A 12,818-nucleotide genomic window follows, 5' to 3' on the forward strand; every position below is an offset into this window, starting at 1 on the left:
TAAATCAATCCACACTGGCAGGTGGGGACAGGTGAGTAGCTACACGCATGCCGTCAACAGCAGCAAGAATGCCAGGAACTTTTCAGGAGAAGGCACATCACCAGCATTGAAAATGGCTCTTTACAAGTAGCTCCATTCAGCTCTCAGCCTAACTTTTGTGACTCTTGCCCTAAGTCACTAAAAATAACTTCTTTGAACCCCATCAAGGGCTGTGAAAGACTAACAGTGAACCTGACAGAGGCCAACACGCATTCAAGCAAAAGGTACTAGACATTTTTCCAGGGGATCTGGAGGATAGAGAATTTGACACCTGCTGTGACAAATCTCATTTTCCTAATGTAGATGAATGTATCCCATGCTGCTGATCTAATTTTGTTTGTGACAGAACAAAATATTTACCATATCTACCTGTACAAGGCTTCTACACACAGAGTTCCCTGTCAAACCAGAACGTAGAGACAGGGGATGGAAATTCCCAAGTTCTCCCATCAAATTTGAGGTTTGCTATACCCACACTTTGATGTTTAAAAAAGTATGGATAGGAGTGAGACTCATTGCTTAAACATTTTCCACACGTAGAGGATATTTGAAATAACATGACATTGTCATGTAAAACCTAAAATAAGACAAAATGCATTAAGACACTTTTAAAATCTCTTTACTATAAGACATTTACCAACTTTACCTTCTTGCATTAGTCCTTTGATTTGTTCATCCTTCTCCTTCAATAGTTCAGCTGTTTCATTACAATTTAGTCTAGTTGCCAATTCTTCTTTAACATTCTTTACTTCCTGAAAAGGAGGAAATATTCTTAGTACTATTTATAAATGTTAGCCTTTTTTTAAAATACACATATGTTAAGTTACATGGAGCTTTTATCCACTGGAAAAATAGATATGGCCCCAAATATAGCATAGTTTCTCAGATTCCTAAAAAGACTTTAGACCAGTGGTTTTCAACTTTCTTTCATCTGCAAACCCCTAAAAAATTGCGAACTGAAGTGCAGACCCCTTTGGAAATCTTAAACATAGTTTGCGGACTCCCAGGGTCAACGGACCTCAGATTGAAAACTACTGCTTTAGACTTATTTTAGAATAAACCTGTAGTTAAAAGAATGAAAACAAATTCTTCTGCAAGAACTAGGCAATAAGTGTGTGAACTCAAAGATGCAGAAGGTGATAACTAGCCTTAAGTGTATATTTTATAAGTTCACTGACACCCCTATTATTTTTGGGGAGTTCTATAGTCTGTATTAAGCAGGAGGTCAGACTAGATGATCACAGTGGTCTCTTCTGGACTTGGAATCTATGAATATCCCTATTTTCTCTTTTCAACCAGAATTTTCTTTTGCCTTTACCTGGGGGAGATATGATTGTTCGGTATAAATATATCAGATGGATATATACCAGGGAGGGAGAGGAATTATTTAAGCTCAGTACCAATGTGGACACAAGAATGAATGGATATAAACTGGCCATCAGGAAGTTTAGACTTGAAATTAGACGAAGGTTTCTAACCATCAGAGGAGTGAAGTTCTGGAACAGCCTTCCAAGGGAAGCAGTGGGGGCAAAAGACATATCTGGCTTCAAGATTAAACTCGATAAGTTTATGGAGGAGATGGTATGATGGGTTAACATGATTTTGGCAATTAACTGATCTTTAACTATTCATGGTAAATAGGCCCAATGGCCTGTGATGGGATGGTTAGATGGGGCGGGATCAGAGTTATTACAGAGAATTCTTTCCTGGCTATCTGGCTGGTGAATCTTGCCCACAGGGTTCAGCTGATCGCCATATTTGGGGTGGGGAAGGAATTTTCCTCCAAGGCAGATTGGAAGAGGCCCTGGGGGGTTTTCGCCTTCCTCTGTATCATGGGGCATGGGTCACTTACTGGAGGATTCTCTGCACCTTGAAGTCTTTAAACCATGATTTGAGGACTTCAATAGCTCAGACATAGGTGAGAGGTTTATTGCAGGAGTGGGTGGACGAGATTCTGTGGCCTGCATTGTGCAGGAGGTCAGACTAGATGATCATAATGATCCCTTCTGACCTTAATATCTATGAATCTATTAATCCTATTTTAAACCTTTGTGACGTAGCAAAATAAACAAACCCAGAACTATTTAATTCATGCAAGTGAATATCACATGATGTGGGATTCTACTTCCTCCTAAAAAGAAGTACAACCCCAGCAGCTTCAACACACATTTATAGGGGCATTGACAAAACAACTTTTATAATAAAGCATTTTTTTAAATCTGAAATTTTTAAGAATGTTTTTCAATTATGCTGTTTAATTTACTTTTTGCAGAATGACTTTGAACAGATCACCCTAAGCAAAATGCTTGAGTGTTTGAGCAGTGAATGTTTAAATCCCAAAACCCTTTTCTTTTTTATAAAATCATGAAAACATCTCTATCAGGTCTTGTGGCGCTTGTCCCACCAAAACACAACACAAAAAAACCCCCAAACCTTTATATTGATATCTAGGTTACTTCACAGTGGCTCATGTAAATGTCATGTTTTCCTAACCTCCATTTTTATGATTTGCTCCTAAGGGAATCTGAGACTTTTTAGAGTTATAAATACTAATTTAGCTGGGAAGTTGATTACCTTTTTAGCTGCATCTCTCTCTTTGCATGCTAGCTGGACCTTCTTTTCAGCATCTGCTATTCGCTGAGTAAACTCCTCTTTAAGAGATGAAATGCTACTGCTCTCTTCTTTCACTCTAAACATTTCACTAGATTTAAGACATTTTAGAATAGTCCAATGGTTATGCTGACATTTCAAACTGCATTCAACAAGCTCTTATAATAAACTTTAACTAGCTAGACACAAAACATTGACACTCATCAGAAACACAGGTCTTTAGAAGATCTTCACGATTTAGTTAAGTAGTGCAACATAAGGTTGGCACTTCAATTATTTCATCGAAAACACATTATTCACTAATCAAGCTCTGCGAATGAATGGGTAAACATACAGCAGCAGTACAAGAAGAGTTACACTATGTAAAAGACAACTGTTTATTAAGTTATTTAATAAACAAAAAATCATGACTACTTCACAAATAAACAGTTGTTTGAATAAAAATGAAAAATATTTGTTTTATTGTATCACACACCTAAGTAGCCCCCATTTTTGTTGCAATAAGTCACAATTTAACACTTATAAGCAGAACTGTTGCTATTTTGATACTTACTCTTTCAGGTTATCGTAAGCTTCTTCCAGGCTTGCCTTCTCTTTACTAACACTTAATAATTGTGTTTCCCTCTTCTCCAGCTTCTCAGTTAACAAATCAATCATCTGAATAAAATTTTAGATATGAAGGTCAAAAACAGTTAAATGATGGAAATAGCATGTTTTTTTTTTCTTTAGTTGTGTTTTGAGGTTGGAATTCTTTTGATACTTTTAGGAACTTTTGTTTTAAAGTCAATGAAGAATGGCAAGAATGGCAATGGTAAGCTTTTACATCTAATTATATCAGAAACAGACTCTGGACCTTTTGAAGCTATTTACTTTTCTAAACTTTTAACAAAGGGAATTCCTGGCTCAGCTAAAGTTCCCATTAAATTCAATAGTAGCTCTGCCTGAGTAAAGTGTGCTAAATAGGACCAATAGTCTCCACTATTTTCCTATTTGCTTATTTTGTCAGATAAACTTGCAGATGACAGCTTACAATTGTGGCATCTGACAACTAAACTTTGAATCCTTTTTTCATGTTTCTAAGAGATAAAGATGTTATGTAACTGCGAGAGTAATTGCGTCCAAAATGCTTCATTTGTAACAGCTGTTTTAAGTTTTCACAATAGGGAGCAGAAGTTTCATTTTACAACTACTGGCCATAAGTACTAAACAAAAACTCAGACATTCATCAGCATGAAGTTAAGAAACAAGAAAAACAAGGCTCTACACTTTCTAGATTTTTAATAAATAAATGTACATGATTAAGCACTCCTTTATACTTCTCATTTCACAGTTTTGTGGCACTTTACCATAGAAGAGGCATGACAGAATGCAAATGGCATCTACAAACTATGTGTAACAAATATAAATCAAGTCAAATTCCAACAACAGGTAAAGTATGTGCACCAAACATGTCATACAATCTAATTTGGGCAAATGTAACTGAAAATCTGCCATATTTCATGAACAATAACAGGTTTCTAAATCAAAAAGTCTTACCTGTTCAATAAATATACAATTATCTAATTAAACATAATTATGTAACAGCCCATGACTGTATACTTTTCTGCAACATTTACATCATAATTCTGTACAATTTTACACAGACATTAAAGAGGAACATGCTTATTAATTTTCTTTGAAAAGTGAATTAACTAAAGGTGTTTCATAAACTCAGACACTTTTTTCCCATTGCTATTATTAATAGTAATATTACTGCTATGCTTACAGGCTCAAACCAAGACAGGGCCCAATTGTGCTAGGCACTGCAGGAACAGATTATCCACGACGAGCTGACAATTTAAAATAGACAAAGGCTGGGAGGGGAAAGAGGCACAAAGAAGGAAAGTGTCTTGCACAAGGTCACACAGCAGGTCAGTGGCAGAACTGGGAATAGAACCCAAGTCTCTGAATTTCCAGTCCAGTACCCTGAAGCTGGACCATGCTTCCTTTCTACATTTCTCCTTTTTGTATAATTAAGTTAGCTACCCAATTTATACTTATTTTAGTCAATACTCACTATCCTGTTTCTCTCCTTGACCTTAAAAACCTGGTTTACCTAGTCTTTCTAAAGTATCTGCTAGTGACAAAACCTAGGTCATTTGCATCTTTCGGGTGTAACACTTCTCTAGGAGAGGCAGTGGTGCTGGAACATGTTTTATAGTGGGGGTGATGAAAGTCATCAAAACTGTCGCCAAACTTTTTACCTTGTGTGCCTTACCCCACCCCTGTCTGTACCCCCCATGCCCTAGAACTGGGGCCAGGAGCAAGGCCGTGGCTCCAGAACCGGGGAACATGGACGGGGAAAAGGGGGCAGAGGCTGGGACCACAATTGGGGGTGGGCGTGGAGCGCCGGGAACCCGCAGGCAGGGCCTGGAGTCAAGCCCAGTTTAAAATCTGGGGGTGCAGCACCCCCATCCCCGTAGTTCCTGAGCCTATGAGGAGAGGGCTTTAAAATTGAAATAATGCTGATGCATTGTGTAAATTAAGATACTGTATAATGCAGAAAAAATGTTTTCAGCATGATTTCTGATTAATCAAAGTTGTTTCCCATTTCAGAAAATGAGTTACTACTAAATCTATATATTACAAAGCCAAATATATACACGCCTATGAAAGTGTATTAAAAATATTTTCAGGCTGATTCTATGGGTAATCAGTTTTACACAGCTTGCATATCTATACCTGCAAATTGATTGACTGTTGTAAAATTATCAGGAATTATCAGTAACCTTTAGTATTTCATCATAACATTTTCAAGGGGCTCCTTTCACTGTTCATCTGATAATCAGTCAAATTTACAACAAAACCGCTAGATGTATGTACACCTGACAAAAATACTTATTGAGGGCTTGTCTACACATACAGCATTACAGTGGTGCAGCTGCACTGGTGTGCTGTAGCACTTTACTGACGCTGCTACTATGATAACAGGAGAGCTTTTCCCGTCAGTATTACTAATCCACCTCCCCAAGAGGTGGTAGCTATGTTACTGGGAGAAGCTCTCCCATCAATATAGCACTGTCTACACAAGGGGTTAGGTCAGTAGAACTGCGTCTCTCAGGGCTGTGGATTTTTCACACCCCTGCGTGATGATGTTATACTGAGATAAGTCTGTAGTGTAGCCTGAGCCAGATTCTTGCTAGTAGGCCTCAAGACAATGCACTGAAAACAGCAGTATGGACATTGTGGCTCAGGGTCCCAAGCCTAGGGATCAGATGGGTTTAAGAACCCAAGCCACAATGTCCATACTATTATTTTTAGCATGCTAGCTCAAGCCCCACTAGCATAAGTGTCTACCTAGGCTGGGAGGTTCTCTCCAAGCTGCAGTGTAGACATACCCATTAAGGCCCCAGTCTTGCAGTCAGGTCCACACAGACTGATGCTTGCAACCACGCAAGCTCTAATGATTTCACTGGGATTCTGAACAGATGGAGCCTTACAATGCAGGATCAAAGAATTTTCCATTAGTACAGAATGATGCAGTATGGACTTATTTGGTCCAGATATAAGTCAATGCCTAGGGGTCAAGATCAATGTAGCTTCACTCATATCTGGGATGAATTTAGCCCACAGAATGCATGTTGTATGTTTGCGCAACATATTTTATAGTTACCTTGCAAAGCTCTTCCTTTTCGCAGTTCGCTGTAGGCAACTTTTCAGCACCTTGCTGGTGCATCAGAACCTCCTCTTTGACAGTCTGTCCTTCATCTGTTTGTACAGCAGCAATCAAAACATCTGGTTGCTCAGAGTTAACAGGGGTCGCACTTCTCCCACTTTCCTCCATTTCAGTTTCCTCTGTGTGTACGAGTGTCTCATTCAATTCTTCTTTAGATTTATTTTTCATGGGGTCAACCATCTCAGTCTTTGTTGTTAAAGGGCTGACTGTGAGAGATGCTGAAGCACAACCTCTGCCTGATAATTCATCATCTGAATTGATTTCACTTACACTTCGGCTGTCTAATGACTGCACACTAAATGAGTCAATTCTTTCAAAAGCATCAGAGGAGCTGCAACTCTCAGTCAGTTTCTGAAAGTCATCTAAACGATTATACTCAGCACAGGCAGATGTTGATAAGAGCTGAAAGGAAGTTTGCATGAGATGAAGACTGGATTTTGACTCTGTAGCCTCTTGTCTTGAACTTACCGAGCTCTCACTCATTACACTTTCATGGTCCAAAACTTCAATATCACTAGTTGTGGATGTCCCTGAGGAGAAAGTGCTAATAGGAGGTGAAGGTGTGTTGCTTTGTCTGTCCTCATTTTTCTGTTCCTTACTTTCCAAACCCAAGACCTTTGTCTCTGCAGTAAGAGATTGTGCAGGGCTGTCAGGAGCACTTCCTGGTCCATCATTTCCTGCATTAGATTTCGCATTAACAGCAACTTCCGGTACTTTGAGATCTGGAGTCGCCACCTTATCATCAGTGCCTTTGTTTGTATTCTCTTCATGCTTAGCATCAGTTTCAAGTGCAGAACTTTCTTCTAGTTTTTCCTGGGGAACATCAAGGTTTTCCAAGTCCACTAGCACAGATGCAGAGGAATCTTTTGCTTCGGTCTCAGTTTCTACTAGTGTTTCTGGCTGACTGCTGCATAGAGATTCCTTTAAAGTGCTTTTCACTTCTTCTTTGGGACGCTGTGATTTGGTTGGAGGTTTAGACACCACTGGACTCTGCTGTATACTCTGAATATCTGTTGTAGAGAGAAAGGCACTGAAGAAATTCTCAGATTCATCCACCACTGTCCTCCTAACTGGTTTGGTGATTGCTGTTGGTGATGATATTGACGGACTTTGAGGTTCTATATTTGAGTTTAATCCCCAGGTAGAAGTATCCCATCCTCCACTTGTAAGGGAATTTGTTCCTAAAACAAGAAGTAAAGAAAATCAGCCATATGAAAAACATCTAAAATATAAAAGTTATGGTTTTGCAGTACTGGCATTGTAAGATGCAACAATACAGAAAATGAACAAAAAAAGTTATATGATGTTGAACATACAGCATGAAAGAAGATATACAGATAGCTATAGTACCTTTTATTGTTATTGCAACCTTATATTTTTACAAGTAATTGTCATAGTTTAAAGGAGCCATAACGATTCAATGTACAGAAGGAACTCCAGAAAGGTAGAGCAACACAGATGAAAATGACTTTCTTCTTCCCAGCAACTGTGGAGCGTCATTGGTGGATAGAAAGGCAGACAAGAGTTATACCAAGATCTGAGAAACAGCTGAAAAAGGTGGATATGAGTATTAGAGAGAGAGAGTGTGGAATAGGTTCATACAGAGTTTTGAAAATCATAAAGGACTATTTCCAAGATGGAAAGGAAACTAATGAAGGGGATAGGGAATATAAGCCGCTTACTGTAGTGAGAGTAGGCTAGTCACAGTGATCTGGACACACTGAAGTTTAGAGTATTCACTCAGAGCACAAAAGAGCGAATTGCAATTATCAGGGTTTAAAAAAAATTACCTGTCATTGGCAAGTGGGAAACCAATTCTAACAACTCAGACAGTCTAAGCTTTCAGATTTTGAAGAATTTAGGACTAAAAGGTTCTAGCCTTTATGGTTGTGACAATAAACTTCCAAACACAAACCAATGGAACAAACTTTTTGAGGCAGCTGACAAACAACTCCAGTGCCTTGGGGGCTGTTCCGAACCTTCTCAGAAAGGGTAAAACCAAGACATTCCTTTATTTTCACTGTTGCTATGCCCAATCTTGTGGGGCAACAGTAAAACTAACAAGAATCCAGTTAGCTGCACTCTGCTCCTCAGTGCTGTCCCACAGCAGCAGACAGGGTACTGCAACTGTTTGCCTTGGATTTCCACTGCATCCCTCCCAGCCTCATCTCTCATATTAATCTCTGTTTGGATGGTTTTGTTCTTTGCCTAGTATATGTTGGGTAGGATGTGAAGAATTTCATTGTTAAATATTAGTAGTGTCATAAATGCAGTAACTGACAAGACAATACGGAACAGAAAACATTTGGAGTTCAAGAATAATTTCCAAGATATTTCTCACGTGTAATCAAACCACTGGGTATCTCACTACTTATTTCAGACTTATGTACAAAGAGATTTCCCAACAAATATTTAGTTAAGGCATACAATAGTACACTAACACAAAATCTGTAAGTTATAACACTCAATATCAATGGTTGCACTAGTACATTATTGACTACATCATACTTAGTAACATCAACATTTAAAGTTTGGGTAAGACACTAATGGCTTCATTGCCAAAAGTGCTGAGCACTAAAAACTCTTATTGCCTTTTGTGTGAAATGCGTGTGATTCAGCACATCTGAAGGTCTGGCAAGTTTGACAATACATATGCTTATTTTTAAAAAATAAGCCAAAATCACTAAAATGTGTTTTTATCTGGTCCACACAGAGTTTGTTCTAGTCCTCTGAATTACCTTTACTGATGTCCTTATGAATTTCATATTGTTATCACAAAAACTTAAATACAACTGACATTTTAAAATGATTTGGTATAATACTAAAAGAAGAAGGGATTGAGTTTTGTGTAACCTTTGTTCACACAAAACCCCCACTATTTAACTTATATTACACTGAAGCCATCTGACAGGTGGCTACTGCTTTTTACTAGAAATGCTTATATATTAAACTTTGTTTATACTTCACTATCAGCCTGGAAAACGCTCTCCAACTGTCCTTTGTTCGAGATTCAAGTTTACTCTGCCTCGTAAACATACTGTTATCTCTGTTTTACTGCTATATTATTCTAAAGATATACACAACATTTGTACTAAGGATATTGATTGACTATCATTACAGCTTCCTGAGTCTCTTCATCCTGCATCCCTAATTTTAAAATATTGTCACATATCAGGATTTCTTCATTTTGAAAAGTATAGCCTAGAAAGAAACTCAATACTATAATTTAAGATGAATTTTTCTTTCAAGTTCTGTATTAATGCTGTGCCTTATATGAAAAACAGACATCACCTCATCATATTTAGACTATGGCAAACTTTCTACAACCTAATTTCTTTAATAGACATTTGCAGGCAGGAATGTGCAGTAGTTCATTCTGTCACAGAATGCATTAACTTCCGCATGAAACTCCACTGAATTTCTATGAATTTCAGGGATTGATGCAGCAGACAGCTGTCATTCCCTACTTCCCCCAAACACTGATAGGAAAGGGCAAGATACCTTTATCAGAATTAGGCAAAGGAGTGGTGGAGAAATCATATTACTTAGCCCTGGTCTACACGGAGGGGGTGTGTATGTGTGTGGGGGGGGAGGATCGGGTGTCAATCTAAGTTATGCAACTTTAGCTACGTGAATAAAATAGCTGAAGTCAACGCACTTAGATTGACTTACCGTGGTGTCCTCACCGCGGTGAGTCGACTACTGCCGCTCCCCCGTCGATTCCGCCTCTCGCGGCAGTGGAGTACAGGAGTTGACGAGAGAGCGCTTGGGGGGTCGATTTATCACGTTTAGACTAGACGCAATAAATTGACCCCTGGTGGATCGATCACTGCCTGCCGATCCGACAGGTAGTGTAGACATCCCTTAGACATTTCTCTCTTCACACCTGTCATACTCATTGAGCAACAATGAATTAACAAGTTTCTTGAGTACATGAATTAAAAGTTTATCCTCAAGGCATAAGCATATTAACATTATTCAACATTGGGAGTATTACTGTCAGTCATCAATTGGAGTAGAGGAAAAAAAGACTAATATCAGTTCCAGCAATTCCTCATTTTACACCTTTGGGGAAAGCGCTAGACCTCTTTGTGCCTATTTTCCTTCACCTGTAATATGGTAAACATATTAGGAAGCTTAAGTAATTGTTTGCAAAGAGCTTTGAATACCTCCACTGGGGTTATATAATTGTAAAGTGTTGGAAAAAAAATACAGAAGAAGTTGTGAAAGAAGCAGAAAAAAAACTTGTTTTCAAGGCAGCCTCCTCAACACCTCCACAACAATAAATATGACAGCAGATGGTTCTGCCAGAGGGTCACGTTCTGTCCTCAAACACCACTCACTACAAGTGCGAACACTGGTAGGCAGAACCTGGCCTTCACACAGCACCTACCTCTGTGCTGCTGCCTAGATCAGTGGTTTTCAAACTTTTTTCCCATTCCCGAAAAATTTTGAAAGGAAGTGCAGACCCTTTTGGAAATCTTAGACATAGCCCTGGTCTACACTGGGTGGGAGGGGAGATATCGATCTAAGTTACACAACTTCAGCTATGTGAATAACGTAGCTAAAGTCAATATACTTAGATCTACCCACCATGGCATCTTCACTACGGTGAGTCGACTGCTGCCGCTCCCCCTGTCGACTCTGCCTGCGCCTCTCGTGGTGGCGGAGTACAGGAGCCAACGGAAGAGCGCTCGTGGGATCAATTTATCGCGTCTAGACTAGATGCGATAAATCAACCCCCGCTGGATCGATCGCTGCCCGCCGATCCAGCGGGTAGTGTAGATGCATACCCAAAGTCTAAGATTGAAAATCACTGTTCTATGGTAATGACAGAACCCTTAGACATAGTTTGCAGGCCCCCAAGGGTCCACAGACCACAGGTTGAAAACCACTGGCCTAGACTGTAAACATCTCAGAGCAGAGACCATATCATTTTCTATGTCTTCTACACCAGCAAGCCCCTTGCGAGCAACCATGAGCTCAGCAGCACCTGGGTACAAGGGGAAAAGTGGGGCATTGCTCCAATGCACTCAGACAGGGTTCCCCAAACTGCCTGCCCAGTTCAGATACCAAGGTGATAATCACAGCAGCATGTGGGTATCGGGGACAGTGTGTCACCACAGTGCAGTCAGACAAGGCACCCCACCCTTGTCTTCCCAGTTCAGATACCAAGGGGATGGACAGAGCAGTGCATGGGTAGCACATGGGTCGCACATGGGTCAATGTGCTACCCCAGGGCACTCAGAGAAGACGCTCCACACTGCCTGCCCAGTCCAGACACCCTGGTGATGGGCACAGCATAGCGGGGACAGTAGGGTTACCCCAGGGCACCCTGCGCTGCCTGCCTAGTTCTGACGCCCCGGTGACAGGCACAGCAAAGCAGGGGACCAGGGACAGCGGGGTTACCCCAGGGCGCTCAGAGAGGTCGTCCTGCGCTCCCTGCCCAGCTCAGACGCCCCGGTGAGGGGCACAGCAAAGCGGGGGACCAGAGAACAGTGGGGTTACTCCATGGCGCCCCGCACTGCACGCCCAGGTCAGACACCACAGGGATGGGCACAGCAGAGCACGGGGCCGGGGACAGCGGGGTTACCCCAGGGCGCTCAGAGAGGTCGTCCTGCGCTCCCTGCCCAGCTCAGACGCCCCGGTGAGGGGCACAGCACAGCGGGGGACCAGAGAACAGTGGGGTTACTCCATGGCGCCCCGCACTGCACGCCCAGGTCAGACACCACAGGGATGGGCACAGCAGAGCACGGGGCCGGGGACAGCGGGGTTACCCCAGGGCGCTCAGAGAGGTCGTCCTGCGCTCCCTGCCCAGCTCAGACACCCCGCTGAGGGGCCCAGCACAGCGGGGGCCCAGTGGGACAAGCCCCGGGCGCGGCCCGGACACCCCGCTGAGGGGGCGCGGCCCGGCCCGGCGGGGTCGGCCCCGGGCGCGGCCGCTCGCACACACCTACCGCCGCCGCGGTCGGGGATGACGGGCTGGGCCCAGGGGCTCTCCTCGGCCTGGATGTCCAGCACCCTGTCGATGGATTTCTGGGCCTGCGACAGCGCCTGCTTGGCGAAGCTCGAGAGCTGGGAGGCGTTGAACCAGCTCATGCCCCCGCCCGGCTCGGTCCCGGAGCCCGGGGGCGCCGCGGCCAGGCGGGGAACGCGGCGCGCGGGGCCCTCGATCCGCGGGAGGGCGCGGGCAGCCACGGGCGTAAGGCCGGCGGCACCACCCCGAGCCCGAGGGAGGGCCCCGCGCATGCGCACGTGGCGCAGCTCCACGTCGCAAACTCGTCAGCAAACCCAGCGCAGGCTCACGCGGCGCCTCAGCCGGCAGGTGCCCGGAGGGGTGTCATGTGACTGCGAGTCTTGCCGCCGCCATAGCTACCGCGGCACAACACACCTCCTTCCTGCAGCTCGAGCGACTTCCGCCTCGGGACCCTCACCTAGGCCGGGGGGGCCCGCC

General features: G+C 42.7%; 1 protein-coding gene across 1 annotated transcript in view; it reads right to left on the reverse strand.

Annotated features, from left to right (window-relative positions):
• Window positions 1–12,613, reverse strand: part of TMF1 (TATA element modulatory factor 1) — a gene marked incomplete at its 5' end in the record, with an annotated part of 33,180 nt that extends 20,567 nt beyond the window's left edge. The window contains 5 exons of the mRNA XM_084633468.1: window positions 686–791; window positions 2,614–2,740; window positions 3,203–3,306; window positions 6,302–7,545; window positions 12,322–12,613. Of these exons, the coding sequence (XP_084489594.1) occupies window positions 686–791; window positions 2,614–2,740; window positions 3,203–3,306; window positions 6,302–7,545; window positions 12,322–12,613 (1,873 nt within the window). The remainder of the gene's footprint in view (window positions 1–685; window positions 792–2,613; window positions 2,741–3,202; window positions 3,307–6,301; window positions 7,546–12,321) is intronic.
• Window positions 12,614–12,818: the final 205 nt, after the last annotated feature.

This window comes from Lepidochelys olivacea, assembly GCF_965140295.1.
Source record: "Lepidochelys olivacea isolate rLepOli2 genome assembly, chromosome: 7".
Classification (NCBI taxonomy): domain Eukaryota; kingdom Metazoa; phylum Chordata; order Testudines; family Cheloniidae; genus Lepidochelys; species Lepidochelys olivacea.